Consider the following 19,535-nt stretch of genomic DNA (forward strand, 5'->3'; position numbering starts at 1 on the left):
TGTATATATGTGCCACATCTTCTTTATCCATTCATCTGTTGATGGACACTTAGGTTGCTTCCATGTCCTGGCTATTGTAAATAGAGCTGCAATGAACATTGTGGTATATGACTCTTTTTGAATGATGGTTTTCTCAGGGTATATGCCCAGTAGTGGGATTGCTGGGTCATATGGTAGTTCTATTTTTAGTTTTTTAAGGAACCTCCATACTGTTCTCCATAGTGGCTGTATCAATTTACATTCCCACCGACAGGGCAAGAGAGTCCCCTTTTTTCCACACCCTCTCCAGCATTTATTGTTTGTAGACTTCTTGATGATGGCCATTCTGACGGTGTGAGGTGATACCTCATTGTGGTTTTGATTTGCATTTCTCTGAGTTTTACTCAGTCACTGGGTAACCTTTTAGTGATGCTGAGAGTATCTCCAGTACTTAAATTTGGTCATGCATGACTCTTCATGTAAACAAGCAAACTTGAGAACTCAACTCTTATATCAAAGGCAACTCCACTGTATACCTGATTAGCGGTGTTGAGCATTCTTTCATGTGTTTGTTGGCAATCTGTATATCTTCTTTGGAGAAATATCTATTTAGGTCTTCTGCCCATTCTTGGAGTGGGTTGTTTTTTTGATACTGAGCTGCATGAGCTGCTTGTAAATTTTGGAGATTAATCCTTTGTCAGTTGCTTCATTTGCAAATATTTTCTCCCATTCTGAGGGTTGTCTTTGGTCTTGTTTATGGTTTCCTTTGCTGTGCAAAGCCTTTTAAGTTTCATTAGGTCCCATTTGTTTATTTTGTTTTTATTTCCATTTCTCTAGGAGGTGGGTCAAAAAGGATCTTGCTGTGATTTATGTCAGAGTGTTCTGCGTATGTTTTCCTCTAAGAGTTTTGTAGTGTCTGGTCTTACATTTAGGTCTTAAAAATATGCAATGCTTCACGAATTTGTGTGTCATCTTTGTGCAGGGGCCACTGTAATCCCTGTATTGTTCCAATTTTAGTATATGTGCTGCCAAAGTGAGCACTAAAATAATAGGGCTTTTAGGATCATTGACTGCCTAGTGAAAAGATGCTACCAAGTCCTACAATATTCTCAAAAATCACAAAACTGAAACCTACAAGCAAATGTGTCATTAAATTTTACAAAGACATTCGTTTGAACTGTATTCACCTGGGGAAAAAAATGAAATAACCATGTTGTTTTCTCTATTTTTAAGAGAATCAGAGTAGGCCAACTAGGTATAAATTTACAAGCACCTTAAATGTTTATGAGTACTTCGTTTTCTCATATTTAAAATTTCTTTTGTGCTGCAAGTGTTGAAAAGCGATTAAAACGCCTTAATACGTAATCACTCTACAAGCTATCACCATATTTAGTGGTAGTTTCAGAAAAAAAAAAATTATATATGCAAGGTAAGCCTAATAAAACTCATGAAAAATGTAATATCTGATTTTTAGAACCTAATGTGCTCAAGGAAGTATTTGTGCTTTTAAATTAGAACAACTCTGTATTTAATTAGTCCTCATTTGCATATGTAATCATTTTAATTTATTTGCACAAACACAGGACATTGTGCTCCATCAGCAGGTAATGTTCTTTATTAACTAGACTAGGAACTTCATGCCCAGGAAGAAATATTCCTATCTGTGATGCAAAAGTCAGAACTACACACTGTCTTGACTTCATTCTTCAGGTTTTATGGTCACCATTCCAAGATAATAGAATACAATATAAAACACTTGACTAATCTGCCAATCTCTAGAAATCAGTAATTTAATATTTAATGTTTGTTTTTACCTACTGCCCAGTTACAACTGGGTATTTATTCGTACAAAGTAACGTATTGAAATTCAAGTACTAATAATAATGCACTAAAATTCAAACTTCAATAATTTGGATGGTGGCAGAAGTAGAATTGATTAAAAATCAGTGATTTCTTCATTGGTGGTGTCAAGTAATAACAGCCTAGATTGTGGAGAAAGTGGTGAGGACAGGCTTTATTTAAGATGTTTGAAAGTCAATACTGTATGCTTGACAAGCTAATGACAGATCATACTTATCTACTCATTAAAGCACGTGAACCAATTTTTCCTTAGGGCATTTCCAACAGACCCTCCTGATAATCTTGTTATTGCCACTCCTTCCCCCAAATCCTAAACACATCCTAAAAAGAAAACAAGAAACTCTCATTAACTACTGTGACTAAAAAAGTACTTGTGTTTTTGCCTAATACTAAATGCTTCATTCTTAAAGTTACTTTGAAAACAAGCATATTATTAAGATACAAATACATTGTTTGAGGAATAACTTAAGCTTTCATTTCCAAATAAATTGCGATTTACAATAATTGAGTTCATTTGGTGACTGGTAATTGGAATTTGACACTACAGAATCAATCAGTGGATACTTTGCGAGGACAGATTTCACTTGGGGCTACTGTTTGGGTAGGAAGCTTGTTCTAGCTAAAGTCTTGAAGGAAGGCCCAGTGCTGTTCTTTGGTAAGTATTCTTCATGCGATGATCTATACCGAGTTATGTTTTTTTGGAAAACTTCTGGCACAACTTTATAACAGGCTAAGCACTGTGTCATATATATTATTTTTCTCCCACACAGCAAGTTAAGCAAATTGTTCGAGTCATTACATTAGATATGCTCTATATGACAACAGGCAGATCTCCAAATGTCATCTTGATTTCCCATAATTTTTCATGATTGGGTCTGAGTATCCTATAACATTACAGAGGTAACTGTCCTCACTTAGTTTTGGAATATATTTGAGTTGAGTAATGCCTATTATAGTTCCAAAATGTCATATTCATAGTACTTAGATCCCACCCCAAATCAAATTATTAGATACATTTTTAAAAATTCTCTTTGATTGGATGACCAGTATGTAAGGACAGTGTTTAAAGATTTACAGAACTTTTTATTATCTGCATAACTATATCTGGCGAAAGAATGCCTATTTCTATAAGCTTTGTTATACAGGTCTTGAAAACACCCACTGGTAAACGTATTACAGCAAAGTTGTAAAATATATATTTATACTATATGTAAAATCAACTGCATGTCTTCGGCATACATGCTTGCATAAACAACACACTAGCTTGAGTGAGTGAACCTGAAAAGTCCACTCACAAAGAGTTTTACTCAGAGACAGTCACTGGGTAAGCTTTTAGTGATGCTGAGAGTATCTCCAGTACTTAAAGGTACATGCATGGTTTCGGTATAAAATGGACCTAAAAGCAAACCATATGCTCTTCCTGGTACTTAGCTGAAGAAGCAGAAATCTATTCCGATGCTAGAGAAAAACATTACCACATCATATTCCTGAGACACAGTTATGTCCGTTTTTAAAGTATGCACAAATATGGCTAAATATACTGTATTTTTGATGAGAGTTTTATAAAAGGGAAATTTTGGTCACGCATGACTCTTCATGTAAACAAGCAAACTTGAGAACTCAACTCTTATATCAAAGGCAACTCCACTGTATACCTGTTTTGACAGAATAAATATAAAACAGTTTTGCAACTAATCATTTTGGGGTTAAATAAAAGACAACAACAAAAATCTCTACATTATTGATTTAAACTAAAAATTATCTTGTTGGGGGTGGAGGCAAAAAAGTAAGAAAACAATTTGATCCATTAGGGGAATTTAGCTGAAGATCAATGGTATTAAGTCTAACCAACAGAGGGAGATTTTAATTCCCAAAGCATCATCCACCCTTTTCATTAGGAAGAACTGGATATTAACAGAAGGCACCCATTACATTTACCTCAGGAAGAACTGTTTACACTTATGAATTGAAAAAGGCAAAAAAGATACTATCCAAGGATTATAATAAAAAATATTCTACAACAATTTGGTAAGTTTAAAAACCCAGCCAATAGCTAATTACTAGTGAGTGCATTCCTCCAGAAGATTAAATATTAATGAAGAAAAACAAATTTATGTAATCCCAGAGACTAGAAATCATGATCTTCTTGTAAGAAGTATGTTTTATTACTTTAACCTTTTATGGTTGAACACTAGCTCTAAAAAAGAACCATGAATATGTCAGCATGGCATTTCTTTTTATTTAGTCTGAAAAAAAAAAAAAAAAAGCAGCACTCTCCCTCCCAGTATGGCACCTTTCCCGTAACTTAACTGAGCTCTTTGTCCAGAATCAGAATCTGGCTCCAGAAAAAGCCAATCATCAATATACAAGACATGGTGTTTTCTTACAGATTTTCTGACAAGAGAACATGACAGTATTAACCAAATAAATTCAATACAAGGAAATAATGTTGTAACTCAAAGCAAACTGCTTTTCGTTTAATCTCACTTTTTGATTCTATACTAGATGACCACTATTCCTAAAGCTTAAAATAAATTGGGAATACAAGTCAAAACCAGACCCTAGTTAAAGAAAATGGAACACCGAGAACCGTGGGTTAGCAAAAGCAAACAACACGCTTTAAATTAACTGGGAAAATTTTAATTAATAAGCATCAAATGTACTTTACATTGATAACTGCAATACTGAAACTGTGACATTTTAAATATTCTTTGCAAAAAAGGTTAGTGATTTTCTTTTTCCTGGGAAACATGGAGATCCAATTATGAGCATTAATGTGAAGTCTAGGTCACTATGGTTTAGTTAATGCTAGTATCTGAAGAGATGTTCACATTTCACGTCTACAATAAGGTAGACTGTGAACTACTTGTATTGCTGAATTTAGCTAAAATTCCATGAGATAATTTAGAGGACTGTCAAACTTTTGAAGTGCAAACTCATAAAACTTTACATTGCGATCTCTTTTTTGCTTCAACTGCACCTGACTTGAGAATACAGGTTATTTTTATTTCCTAACTCCTTGGAAAAATACTTCTCCAATAAGTCTTATGTCTTCTTTATTATGGGTTGTTTTTAAGAAAGATTATTATCTCTGTGGTTAGTTTCCCACAGTTGATAAAAATCCATCAAAAACATCATAATATATAATCAGCAAGGAGAAGAGCTGTTTTTCTAAGGCTGCAGGAACATAAAAGAAATAGCACTTCTTATTTGTATTAGCACAAACATTTAAACCTAGTCATACTGCAGGTAAACCCAATATAGTATTCAAAAGTTCTATAAAAATGAACAAAAGATACATATTTACTTCCATTGCTCCAAGAGTCAAACATCAGATCTGCACGAGAGCTGTACTGTAGCAGTTTGCTGGTCCGATTTAAGAGTTCGAAGTCCTTTTTGCTATTTGGCCCAATGATGTCCACATCCCAGATAAATTCAGTTCAAAAAACAGAAATTAGGGCAAAGACTCCGTATAGCAAAGCACAAGGATATGCTACTAGAAGTTGCTGTCCTTCCATGGCTAATGCAGAAATAAAAATTTTGGAAGCAGAAAAACTACACCATCCAATAATTCCAGCAGTGAGAATGATTCCTACCATTCCTCTGTAGCCAACAAGGAAAAACAGGGGGAGGGGAGAGAGACAGTAGATGAGATTAGTTACATAAGAATAAGTTTTAAAAAAGCACTTAAAAATCCACATGTAGATATCCGCAGAAATAATCAAATGTTTTTCAAATGCTGAAATGTACCTCACAGTGAATTCAATTATTTCATGTGATAAAAAGCTCGTTTATAACACATCTTGCTCCTTAATCTAGCACAATTTCTCAGCCTTGGCAGCACTGACATTTGGGGTGGACGCGCTTTTGCTGTGGGGGTGTTTCTGTCCATCGTTAGGAAGTTACGCAGCATCCTGGCCTCTAGCCATAAAGTACCAGTAGCACCCACGCCTCCCACAGTTTTTCACAACTGAAGTTGTCTCCAGACATTGCCAAGTGTCCCCCGGTAGCAAAACTAACTCCGGTTAGAAAATGCTGTTTCAGTAGAAAATACTGTGTGTAAAATTTGAATGTAAATATATCAATCTTAACAAATGAGAGGAGTGAGGCAGGGACACTGTGAGGCCATCATCCTGCCAAATCTCTACTACCAAATAGGTGATATATACTCTTCTCCTAAACCTTGATTTTCATTCTTTAAGTGTAACAAAGTTCAATCTTTGGTCGTCCAGCACTAGCCACAAGGAGGAGCTTGAACTGTTGAGAGAGCCTCTGTGCACTGGCCATGAGAAGCAATTTTACTAGCTGTATTTACACCTCTATTTTTAACCTTACCTAAAATATTATTTTAAAATAACACATATTTAAAGCTGTGTACATCTGAGAACACGGTAGGCTAGTAACAGCCTCTTCCATAAAAAGAACGCTCCATTTTTAGTTAAAAAGCTGCTAAAGAGAGAATATGTGTTTATTATTCATCCACTTAGCATATGCCCGATATCTTTAAGAAGTCAGATACGGTATAAAAAATATCAAAGAGAGAGGAAGTATAATTCTAAACAACTTGACCTTTTCCATGCAGTATTTAAGTTAACAATCAACACTGTTCAATTTGTTTATGGGCACTGCTAAGTACGCAAAAAACTAAATTCTTTAGCATAGGTAAAAGCAGAGATGGTATAAAAGACTTTTAAATTTATTCTCACTTCCATTATTCATCACGGAGAAATATACAACACAGCCCTCACGTATAATAGGCACTATCTAAGATGTTGTTGAACCAGTGATTTATCTCAAACTGATGGTGAGGTAAAGCCTATTACACAGAATTGGTCAATCAACCCCCAAAATAAAGACCAGCACTTACTGCAAAGAAAATATCACTGCAAAGCTGGAAAGCAGGATCATGGGAAGAAGACAATATCCAAGGACACTTGCCACACAGCCGAAGGAAACACCAGTCATACTCATTAAGTTTAATAAACAAAACATTCCTAGGCATCCAATTGCACTGATCCCATATACATAGCCAAACTGGATTTTGCCAGCCTATGGGTAAAGAAGAGATTACAGGTTAAGGGCAAGATAGTTATTTTCGGCTTCTTTCACCTGAAATGGCACTCACAGAAGATATTCAATTTGTGAGCATTAAAATCCACAAAGGTACCTATCCTTTATACAGAGAAGTAAAACAGTGAGCAGACTGGCTTTTATATCCTTCTTAAGAAGTTTAAAATATCCACCTCCCAACACACAGATACTGTTTTTCATTTTCTAGTTACCATTTGAGCTTGGCATAGAATTCAACAAAGATATAAAATCATGGTATGATCACCTAAAGTAGTAGATTTCTAAAAAGAAATCTGGCTGATTTTAAGCAAATAAGCTACAGAGACAAGATGGAAAGCCATTCAGATGTTTGGATAGTAGCTAATATCACTTGAAAGTACCCAAATTCCACCAAAATTGCCCTGAAGCACTTTATTCTCATTGGCAGATGTAGCTAAAATCTTTTTAACAGCAGAAATAATCTCATTATTCACTTTACATGGGTGTTAGAGGAATTAGGAGAAAGGAAGCCAGGAGAAGCAGGAAGCCAGGGTTCTGTGAGGAGGGGAGGAGAAGAGAAAAGTGGTTAATAACTGGGCAAGAGGAATATAATGGAATATATTTTCTTCTTCCATTGTTTTTCCAAATCGTTGGTTGCTTTATACAGCTCTCTGACAAACAAACAAACAAACAAACAAACACAAACCTTAAAAATTCTGCTCTTATAAAAGACACCACTGAACAGTCTTAGGGCAGTAAACGTTAGCTTAATCGTAGTTAGTATTCTTAGTCCAGCTATGTGAACAAACATTGTATTCAGGTTATGCTATCACTAAAATCAGTCCACAGAGAAGCCTTTAAAAAGTTCCTGGTTTGTCAGATGTTTGACATATAAAACTCAACTGGGAGAATGTCTCTACAGATTACATTAAATAGCAAAATCCTTGGGATTTTTGTTAGAATCAATATTTGTTTGTAAATACTTGAGTAAGAGTGTAGAAGTTTAAAAGGGCTCAGCAGAGTTCACTAATGCACTCATATAGTAATAATAAAACCTTACACTTGTACAGTGCTTTAAACTTTCCAAAGTGTTCTCACATAACCTGTCTTGCTTAATCTCCAAAACAATCTTGTTAGGTGGGAAGCACAGGATTATCTATGAGAGGGAGGTGAAGGATGAAATGACTTTGCTCAAGGGCAGAGTAGGAGCACTGAGTTCATGCCCAGTTTTTCTGACTAAAAAGCCCATCTTCGATCCATTATATCATTTACCTCTTCTAATTCAGAAACGACACAAAATAAAACAAACAGTAATAATTATCTTTACAACTTTTCATTTTCAATATGCTTTAACATTCTTAGGGAGATGGGAGATAGGGACTAAAACCTGTTGCCTTTTAATGTTTCAATTCATTAAATGTTAAAATAATATACAGAAGACCAGCACTGCTACAACAAACCACCACCCAATGATGAAATTTAAAAAAATAGCAATAAGCTAAAAATTTTGTCAGTTTTTGAAGAGAAGGAATTTTGATGAGAGACTAAAGCCATACGATATTTATTAATATTTTTTCCCTAATAACTGAACCACTTAGTGGAACAAGAAATGATTTCTAAATATACTATATCTATTATCAATGGAGAAGTAATGAATAGGTATAAATTCAAACAACTCAATACTATTTAAGACACATCAAAGACTTGACTGTCTCAATAAAGGCTCTTGGCGGAACATTTAATCTCACAGAGTTGCAACTAACATCTTACCAGTAACAAGGTGGCTCCAAAAGCAAGGCAAAAAACCATTGGTCCTGCCAAATCAGTCTCATTCATGATGCTGCCATCTGCTACTTTTAATGGGTGTAACACTGTGAGTGTTTTTTGCCAGATGTGATCAAAATTGATACCTAATTCTAAAGAAAAAGAAAATAAGGAAGTCAATCAGGATTTGTGATATACTTTTAATTTACCAGAATCTATGTTGTAACAGGAGAAAAAATGAAACCACCAATATCAAAAGAGTTATCTAGCAATATCAGATGATATTATTTTGGTGAGTCCTCAATACCAGTCTTTACTGATTATGGTGTTTATTCCACAAATATCCAATTTCTGGTCTGATGTTAGAAACGGGTATGGACATGATGAAACAGACACTCTGCTATGTCTGCATAGCAAAGAATGTATGGACAGTGTTAACAGTAAGGGACTCTGTACCTGAGGCTTCAGGAACACTGGAGGCCCTGTGAAAATGTATACAAAACTACGTCTCTCTGCATATGCGTGCATTTTTCTGAGGAGTATGCATAGCTTTCACTAGGCTTTCAAAGCGTTATCTGATCAAAAAAAAGAACACTTTAGAACTACTGCTTTTTGTGTTTCGGGATACAATTTGAAAAACACCATACTTCTGAGTGATGTTACTAGTTCTGTCAGCTTATTTCCATGCAGAATAATCAATACCACGCTATTTCCTCTCATTTCTTCCACTGATAGAATTTCATCAACAATCTGAAGTAAAAGTTACTCTGCTCATATACTGACATACTTTATTATCACTTTATAAAGATCTATTAAAAATCTGGTCCTCCTGGCTCAGTGTGGTTTCATATATACTCTGTTCAAAATGAGTCACTTTAGTAGAAAACTGTTTTCTACAATATTATTCTTTTAAAGAAAAGGGTAACTTCTCCAAACTAAGATATGTTTTCACTGACCAGCTCGGTATTATAGAGTACTATCAAGTGTCGCAACCAATCGTACCTTCTAATAAAGGTGGCTCATCCTCAAAGTTGTTCCCATAGAATGGCTGAGGCGCAGTTGGAGTGTACGCCTGGGCTGGCTGGAAAATCTGCCCGGTGTACGGCTGTTGCGGCTGCATCATGTCTGCAGGGACAAACCGGCCTTGGTGCGAGTAGTCATAGCCAGCGCACTGTCTACAATTAAAGTAAATTACATTTCTCAGAATTATGTCAGCGCCCCAAACTGATATTCCTGACGGGAAGAAAATCTTAGTCATGCAATTCCCAGGATATCTCTTCGCCAGTTTTTATAAACGGTGGTTGAAATTAATTATTAAGATCAAGCTGATTATCTACAATAGGTTGTCTCTATTTTATAGAGAATTTTCCTGATGATGCTAAAACTCACTTATGCAGTGTTTAAGCATAATTTCACAAACTATTAAGCTTTTAAACATCAGGAGGTCAACAAATGAAAACGTAAACGTTTTCTTGTATTTTCCCCTTTAGTGAGCATACATAAAGATAGCTGTGAAATAAAATTTATGCCCAAGACTATGAATAAAAACTCAGGATGACAGACTTTGTACTGCATGTTACGTTAATTTTTCACTGTAACTCAGATCTCTCCATGAGAATGAATGAGTATAAAATCATTCTTCTTTATTCTGTGTAGTATGTTATTTTTTGCAAGTGGGTAAATCTCTTCAAGAACAACCATCAATTTCAAAAAGTGGAAAAAATCAAGTTTTTTTGTGAAAGCTTTCTGAATGTAACAAACATTATTAGCACACCTTGCATCTAAATAGTGCTTTTAATTTTTCAAAGTAATTGTATACCTATTGTCTCCTTTGCTATGTACTATAACAAATCTTGCATTTTAGAAGGAAACCTTACCATGGCTTTTTTAGTGATAAAAACAACAGGGACAGAAGGATATTGAAGCAATATCTTTTAGAGACCTGTTTTACCATGTTGCAGAAAAATATGACTTATCTATCAATGGGACTAATCTAATTATATGGTAAGAAATAAGGAAGTAAAGTAATTATTGTAAAAGTAAGATACTTTAAAAATGAGAGCTGAGAAGCCTTAGAGATCTTTTGTCTAATTATCTTTAAAAATTTATTAATTCCCTTTTGAAAAATATAACAAATCTAATGACCTCATTGTTATTTGAGATTTTAAAATTAAATCTAATTTAAATTAACTGAACATCTTGATTAAAAGCAAATCAAAGGTGAAGTTTCAACTACACATAGCTCTCGTTCTCATGACTTACCACGTTAGTCCAATACATGCTTAAAAAATACTATTTATTTTTCTAGCTATAAAATATAGAATTCACTATAGCATTATTTTAATAGCAAAAAGTAGAAACCAAAACAAAATAGCTATCAGTAACTACACTGTGATATAGGCACAGACTACTCTGCACCTTTTTAAAGGTGTGAGGCAGTTTTGTCTGTACTTGTAAGAAATGATAATCAAGAAATATTCAGTGGGGAAGAAAAAATCTAATATTCAGAATAGTATATACCATATACACCCACTGTGACTATGCTTTTTAGAATATATATGCATATCTATATGCATGTGTGTATATATATACACGTACATTATATACACAATTATATAGGTAAAGGGACCCGGAGACAGGAGAAGTAAAAGACTTAATTTTCAGGTTATAAACTTTTGTACCTTTGCACCTTTAAAAATCCTGTATATTAATTATTTGTTGGAATTCATTAATTCTAAAATGTCATATGTAATATATGGGTATATATTAACTACCGAAAATTTCCAAAAACATAAATAATAACCTTTTGAATATTACTGCGTAAAGCACTGTTTTAAGTGTTTAATGTGAATTATCTCACAATATTCTCTCTACAATTCTTTAGGTCAATTTTATCATCCTCTCCATTACAAAAATGTGGAAACATATTTGGGTTAAAATGGTTTGTCCATGGTGGTGCCAGGATTCAAAACTAGACTTTTTAATTCCAATAGCCAGCTCTTATAACAACTGTAGTAAAAAATTACCCTCTAATCCTACCTGACAGAGACAGCCATAATATCTTTATCTATACATGCATTTCCCCAGTCGTTCTGGTATGCAAGTATCTTGATTACTATTTTCTCTCTCACACACACACACAAACACGCGCACACACACACACACACACACACACACACACGGAGTTTCCACAGGGCTAGCTGGTTGAATTAGGACAAGAACTCACATTTTCTGATTTAGTAAAATATGCTATTGTGTTGATCTCTGTTAGGATGCATCATAAATCCACCTTGGAGTTTACGAAAGAGCTAGAAAAGCTCCATATGGAGGTTTCTACAATCTGCATAAACAAATTGTATTTTATACTCTCTCTCTCCAGAGAGAATATGAATGTGTATGCAATAGAAAAAACAAGAAGAATGACATAAACCTGTGGTTCTCAAAGTCTTTGATCTTAGAACCCATTATACTCTTAAAATTTATTATTGAGAACTCCTAAAAATTTTTATGTGGGTTATATCTATCAATATTTATTATTTTAGAAATTAAAACAGAAATGTTTAAATACTTATTAATTCATTTAAAGTAACAATAAATCCATTACATGTTAACATAAACATTTTTATGAAAAAATTATTTTAAAAAATTACTGAGAAAAGTGGCATTGTATTCTATTTTTGACAATCTCATTAATGTCTGGCTTCATGTAAGACAGCTGCAAATTCTTTTATCTGCTTCTGCACTCATTCTGTTGTGATATACTGTTTTAGTTGAAGTATTTGAAGAAAAATCTAGTGTTGCAGACCTGTAGTTGGAAAACAGAGTATTTTAATAACCTTTTCAGATTATCATGAATATTCTTTTTTTTAACCTTAGTTGTATTTTCGTAATTTCCTCAGTTTATTTGAAAACAATCTTTTCTGACATATATTCATGTGAATTTTAGATCAGGTATCTCCAAGTGCACAAAAATTACCTATATTTCCCTATAAACTAAACACTGATAAAAGAATACTTAACGTACCTATATTTAAGCATTCCAAACATAAAAGGACTTTTTCCCACTTATTATTTTTTTCCCACCTAAGCTCATCTATATTTGACATTCAGGTTAATTACATGGATGTAAAAGCAGACGCGGTCCCCAAACTGACCCTAAGGTAAACCAGCACACAAGTGTCCTTCTCCTCAGACATAATTACATTTCCAGAGGCAAAGTGGTTCTAACAGGAACACTTAAGCTGACTTCCTTATGAAATCAACTAGACAGACACAAACTAAGGAGTGAAGGTGCTGAAGATTAATCCCACAAATCTTCTTCCTTCCTGTCCTGTAAATGCACAAGTGTGCACTCTGCGCATATATGAACACTTCTCGCCAACATCACTGGACACCAGGCCCTGACATCAAGAGGTAGTGCAGGGCAGGGGCCCCATCCACACAGAGGGAAGAGGTAGTGCAGATTCTTGGAAGTGCCAATGGACTCAGATGCTGACAGGCCTTACAGTGATGTTTTACTTCATTATGTTCTATTTTGCTGCTCTACTATTTTGTTTGTTCCACTATTTCTGTAACTGGGGCAAAGTGGGAGGTTCAACTAGTCTAAGAACAGTTACCCCATAAACTGTCTGAATCAAAAATTTTTATTTATTCTTCCGCCAAAGACAACAACTGATTTCCATCTACAATTATTTTTTAAGGTAAGAAATAGTGAGTCAACTGAAGAAAGGGCTGCAGCCTTGGCTAGGGAATGGTGACACTGTGACACCTGACTGAGAATGCGGGCCTGTGGGACGAGCCTAGGCCACAGCAGGACTGGACCCAGGTCAGCGAACCTTCTCCAGGAAGGCTCTGCGGCACCGCACACACTGCTGGTAGACAGTCTCAAAGTCAGCGTCATTACCATAATAAGGATCTTCAATCATGAGTTGTTTCTGTGGATTTTCACTCTGCAGTTTTTAACTTGATTACTTTTCCTATTCAAATCTCTCAGGTTGTTTTCATCCATACATAGTATATAATCAAAAGTTGCAAAGTCTTCTTTGGTAACCTGTCTTGCTTTATGGGCTGTGTTAATGCCATGATTTCTTAGGCAGCTCACAGCTCTTGGATCTGGTGACCGGCCCACATTCCAGTCAGAAACAGCACCACTGTCAATGACCCAAGTATCTGAAATGTTTTGATCTGTTACAAGTTTCCTGAAAACTGCTTCTGCGATGGGTGATCGACAGATGTCACCCAGACACACGAAGAGCACTGACTTGGTCACCTGTTCAGCCATCTTCATCTTCCCGTGCGCACAGAGCGAATATTCTTTTTGATACATCAAAATGCAAAGCAAAGTGGTAGTTTTTTAAACTTAACTTGCAACATGGAAATAGAAACAATGCTAATGAACTCTGTTGTATTCGAATAAACTGATCTGTCTTATACTTTAATTGGATCCTTTATTATTCATGTATGATTTTGTAACACCATGCATTGGCCATTTAGAAAATATCAGTATGAATTATGCAGCTCTTCCAAATATTGACACACTTAAAATATATATATAAATTTTTTAAAAATCAGATTCGTTAATATCACCACTGATTTCATCAGAAAATGGTTAATTATTGGGAAGCTGACAAGTTCACAATGATGGATACAAGTTTTCCAAAATCCTCATTTTTGCCTGAAAACTTGAAATTGATCATTGGCCACACATACTGTCTATTGTTTTCCTTGAAGTAACAGATCACTTCACTCATTTTTTTTCTTCTTTTTTTTTTTTTTCTTCTTCTTCTTCTTCTTTTCTTTTTCTTTTTCCACTTCACTCATTTTTGAGAAATTATTCAAGTCTGAATAACTATAGTTTGTCTGTCAGATGTTCTTTCCAATAAAAATGGTTTCCACAAAAAAGTGGCTAATCAACTTGCGACTCAAACTGCACAGGGGCTTTTCCTAGAGATAATCATTGTACTTCAGTATGAAGCAGAAGTGCTTTAGGACTGTTTCCATTTTGTCACACAGACTTCTCTAAAAATGTGTGTTGTCAAGATCAGCATTTAATAAAACAATAATTCTTACAGCTTCATCAAGGGCACCCTTAAGTGAAAATGGTTCCCCTCACCCCCCCAACAAGTGTGTGATGAAGAATACAATGATTACTAGAACAATTTGATGCCATTGTCTTGCCTCATATTTGGATACCAGCAGTTCTACCAGTCATTACTTCTGCAACATCAGTGCAAATCTCAACACACCTAAAAAGGTATATAACATCTTAGAATTTTTACAAAAATAGTTTTGACCTTAAAGTCTTCTTGGAAGGTCTCAAGAACCCTCTGGGTCTGCAGGCCACACTTCAGAAACACTGATACACACCCATAAATTTCATGTAAGGAAAAGAAACACTGCAAACAAATAACAGCTTTAAAGGCGGCACCATCATTCCTTCTTCAGGATACAAGGTGACAAAGACAACACCATGGAATTTTACAATTTTTCTTTTCTGGCAGGATCTGCTCAAGAAAATTCCTGACTCACTCCTGTTGGTTTTAAACTAAAACACTGCATGGTAGACATGACCTTTATAGTCTAAATCAATACTTTTACAGCAGGAAAAGCAGCAGATGTAAACCAATACTCTCAGAAGCACTCAGTATCAACAACAAAGACAAAAAGCGTCTTAATATACTGGGTTGACTACTTAAGTTCATCAAAATCCTTACATAGTCCATAAAGGTGTTATTAGCTATTTCGGAAGATGAAAAAATACTAGCTTTCAAGACTTTAAAAAATATGTAATCGGTATCACTGAATATTTTATAGGCATATCTAGAATACAATGTGGAACCTGCCCAATATGACAGATTGAGATCAAAGGGCCTTTTACTATTTGGGTTTATTTTTTGTTGCATGAATATATGAATGTACAGTACCCATAGTGGAAACTATGCAAAATGTTAAAGCTGACTTCATAGGGCAAATGTAGAACTAGGGACTAATAATAAGTCAAGTCAAATTTGAAGACAATCCAAGTCAGATGCTATCTGTACCTAGATTTTCATCAATACAGAGATAAAAGTTAGCTGATCCTTGTTACCAAGTTGGCATAACAAACAAAATGTTACTTGATAAACTGACATGGACATAAAAATGTCATTAGATTGCAGAAACAACACATATAGGTACATATAGAGGAGTTCAATTTTTTTTTTTTTAATAAAGTTCAGAAACCCAGTCATTACTGCTAACACATTAGGCTTCTTATTTTCCTAAGCATCATCTATAAACTCACATTCGTTAACTGGCAGTAATGTTTAAATAAGCACCTGGAATGAAACTTTTTCACTAGTACAGAAGCAATGCTTACTGGTACATAATTTGGTTGGAATGAAATTGTGAGAATAGTTAGCAAGAGAACATCTTTAGATATTCTGCTCTGTGGAGAACTGACGTGAGATGCTAAGTGTAAAGAAAAGATAAGTCACACCTTTAAGAGATGCAAACATGGACAGAAAGAAAGAAACATAGGAAAGAAAGGCAGAGACAGATAAAGCTAGGAGGCTGCAATCTAAATGGAATAATTCTGTCAAGTCCAAACATCAATATCATTTGGTTAAAAACAGGCCCACATACAGAGACAGGTTTTCCAAACCCCTGTTGCAGCACCCTAACCAATCTTATATTCATCTGCCCTGTCATACACTGAACAATCACAAGAAACACATATTTAGGTAAATAAATGATTGGAAATTTCTCAATGACTTTTCCAATTCTGCCCGATTAACTGATAAAAGAGATAAATCTTCAATGGTATGTAACTGAGAATTTAAAAGAAAAAAAGTGATTCACAGACAGCATTATTTACATGCTCACTCCCATTGTCCAATGTGTTGAATTTGGGGGGGGGGGAGCTTTAGCATGTATCAAAAAATAAGCAGATTCAAGGAGTTTTGTTTTGTAAAAAGTATAGCCTATACAAGACAAATGATACTGTGGGGCTGAATTTGATTTTTCCTTTTTTAAATTCTTGGGCACTTTCATTCAGATTTATTAATTCAAACACATTCTAGTACTAATGTTTCAGACTGGATAGGCACCCTTTCCATGCCCTCATCCTGGGACAGTCTTCATTAGGTTTTTAATTCAGAGTCCATAGATGCACATCACGTTAACACACGAACTGCCTGGACATTATATGCACATTACTGTGGGTGTTTGCATGCATATATTTCTCAGAAATAGGCCCACAGTTTTCCTAAGATTCTCAAAGTGGTCCTGGACCATGTAAAAAAGGTTAAGTAGGCCTGATATACGAAACGCCTTCACTGGATGGCAGGCTGAAAAGATTAACTTTAAGGACCTAAGAAACTAAGAATATGATGTCCTAGAGGAGATTGGTAAAAAGCTTTAAGTTTTTTGCCACAAACACCACGGACTATAAAAAGAACAGATTTTTGTTTTTGTGTTTTCAACAGTTCATGGATGAAAGGTTCTGAGTCCCCCTCACTTCAGTCTGTAACTGGCAATTTGTGTGTACTGACTGATCATAAAGTTTTGGTGTGTGGAGTAATAAAAGTGATTATCAGCTGCTTTATGAAAACCACCTGATGATTCATAGTATATGCAGCTTACACTGTTCAATAGTGTCACTCAGTGCTTTCAGTTAATGGTTGATAAAGTCTGAAAGTTGGACTGATTTAGCTACTAAACAAGCTGTCAAAAGATTTTCATTTTTAACTCGTCTTATGGACTAAACAGCCTATCTTCTAGATACTTAAAACTTCTATCCATATCTTAAATGATGTACAAATACTGTCACTAGAAAAAGGTTCTTCAAGAATCTACTTTTCCACTCATGGCACACCTGAAAATTTTGCATAAGATACCAAACCCTAAATAAATATAGGGCAATCCCTTCCAACCCAAGCAAGTGTCACAGATGTCTCCGGAAGTAGAAAGATTATGAAAAGTCACGTTCCTGATACGGAACATGTTCACACATTCACTCTTAGGCAGAACCAAACATTCCGGGTACATGCTTTCAAGGCAATCTCGACTAAATAAATGGGCAAAGTTGAAAAGTTACTTGCTATAAGGTCCTCCACTTCCTCCATAATCATAGGACTGCTGTGATTGGTCATCGATGCTGTAACTTGTCTGGTAGAAATCCGTGTTTAAGTTGTCAAAGCCTGACATTGCAAATGATCTGCGATAAAAAGAAACGGCAAAGACTGCTTATGCCCAAGGTCCTCCTGAATTCGGTCCTGATACTTTACTTAAGCAAATACCCTCAGAAGGCAGCAAGTAACTCTTCTAAAATTCTGGGGGGGCAGCATTTGGAAGATGGGTCGGGGTGGGGTGTGCTAAAGAAATGTCTAGACTCTAAGTCGAGGCCCGGGAAGACACCTCCACTTCAAGGAGCTGATATGCCTTGGGCTCGGGGCAGGGACGTGGGAGGAGGGGTTCCGTGGGGTCTTAAAATATCAACAACAACAAAGATGATTCCTCATCTCTGGACAGCTGACAACACGACAGCCTCCTGCAAAATAAGGCCTGGGCCGGCCAGAAAAGCGCAGACTCCTGCAGGGGCCTCGTCAAAGCAAGGCCCGAAAGGGAGGGAGGGTCTGGGCGAAAGGACCGGGGCGCGGTGCCGAGAGGCGGCAACAAGCCGCGCTGCCCAGGTGCGGGGAGAAACCGAACAGTGCGCCACGGAACTGGGCACTCACCAAACGCGGAGGCGGAGGCAGCGGCGGAGGCGGAGGCAGCGGCGGCGGCGGAGGCGGTGGCGGCGACAGCTCCAGCAGCCTCCAATAACCCCCAAACTCAACTAAGGACCCCGTACTGGCCCCGTTGCTACGTGTCAGCAGGTTAAAGAACTGCTTCCGGGGCACGCCCGCTCGCGCAGGCGTGTTAGCGACTTTCCGCCCGGGGCGGATAATGGAGAGAGTTGTGGGGCGGGGGAAGAGGGTACGATACGGAGCATGCGCAGTATCGACCAACTGGTCCAGCAGCGGGCCAATGGGAAGAGGGAAAAGCTTCCGGCGGCTTAGTTAGCGGTGGAGGCAGAAAGGCGCCGGCGCAGCGATTGTTAGTTGCTGTTTGAGAGCGAGAATTACTCAGTAGACCGAGTGCCTGGGTGAAAGCGTGCAAGAGGCTCTCAGCACACACATACAAACACACCACCCCCACCCCCGCAATGAAACAAACAAGTAAAAATAAAATAAACAGATAAAAAGAAACACACTTGCCTTCAAACAAAAATAACAGTAGCAAAAGGACATAACAAACCAAAAAACCAAGGAGTGTATGCTAGAGAGGAACAAGCAGCTACCCTTTGAGGTTTTCTTCTCCATCAAAGAATTTCTGAAATTGCTCATGCAACTATCTAACTTACCACCTTTTACAAATAATTTTAGAATTTATTGATGTAGGTACAATCTGCAGAATTCTAGGTGGAATGACTATATCCTGATTTGCTGGGGACAGCCCCATTGTCCTATGTTATGCCTGTTTTTTTCCAACATAATTATTAATTTTGTCCCCTTTTCATTTTCAAAAATATTCCAGTTTGGCTGATAAATTATATGGTTGTACTCTCTTTAAGCTTCATTATCTAGGAAGCGGAGTTTCTAGTTACCAACAATATGCAATAACCTATCGCTTCATCTACTTAGTGATCTTACTGAAAAAAATTCTAGTTTCTCTTGTTTCTTCTGATGTTTCCCTTTTTTCCTGTCCAAAAGAGATATTACTCTCAAATTTGAAAAGAATACAAGAATATGAGCATTAAAAATTACTTGCTTAGGAATGAATTGTTAGATAAAGATATTACTAAAATTCTGCTTCTGTCCGTGAAAGCAATTACTGTGTTTACTGGATTTTCTTTCCTCTCC

The 19,535-nt window shown here is 36.2% G+C and overlaps 1 protein-coding gene, 1 non-coding gene and 1 pseudogene across 2 annotated transcripts; all 3 read right to left on the reverse strand.

The window, feature by feature from the left end:
- Positions 1–916: 916 nt before the first annotated feature.
- LOC114235527 (U6 spliceosomal RNA) lies at positions 917–1,020 on the reverse strand. Its single transcript, XR_003621683.2, has one exon. It is a non-coding gene; the product is annotated as a U6 spliceosomal RNA (small nuclear RNA).
- A 3,443-nt stretch (positions 1,021–4,463) lies between these two features.
- On the reverse strand, positions 4,464–18,539 carry YIPF5 (Yip1 domain family member 5). The gene is made up of 6 exons (XM_007194167.2): positions 18,369–18,539; positions 17,729–17,848; positions 9,655–9,827; positions 8,659–8,804; positions 6,707–6,888; positions 4,464–5,442 (listed from the first exon to the last, which is right to left on the reverse strand). The coding sequence occupies exons 2-6, from the start codon at positions 17,836–17,838 to the stop codon at positions 5,280–5,282; spliced, it is 774 nt and encodes a 257-aa protein (XP_007194229.1). The 5' UTR covers positions 17,839–17,848; positions 18,369–18,539; the 3' UTR covers positions 4,464–5,279.
- On the reverse strand, positions 12,825–14,518 carry LOC130707343 (low molecular weight phosphotyrosine protein phosphatase-like; annotated as a pseudogene).
- Positions 18,540–19,535: the final 996 nt, after the last annotated feature.

Source organism: Balaenoptera acutorostrata, chromosome 2 (genome assembly GCF_949987535.1).
Source record: "Balaenoptera acutorostrata chromosome 2, mBalAcu1.1, whole genome shotgun sequence".
NCBI classification, from domain to species: Eukaryota; Metazoa; Chordata; class Mammalia; order Artiodactyla; family Balaenopteridae; genus Balaenoptera; species Balaenoptera acutorostrata.

What these genes read in the sequence shown, in the direction of transcription:
- YIPF5 (XM_007194167.2), bottom strand. Translation starts at nt 17,838, where the DNA reads ATGTCAGGCTTTGACAACTTAAACACGGATTTCTACCAGACAAGTTAC. An exon ending in TTGGAGCCACCTTGTTACTG is followed by an intron (nt 6,889 to 8,658) that starts GTAAGATGTTAG and finishes CTTTACCCATAG; the next exon opens with GCTGGCAAAATCCAGTTTGG. An exon ending in GCAGTGATATTTTCTTTGCA is followed by an intron (nt 5,443 to 6,706) that starts GTAAGTGCTGGT and finishes TGTTGGCTACAG; the next exon opens with AGGAATGGTAGGAATCATTC.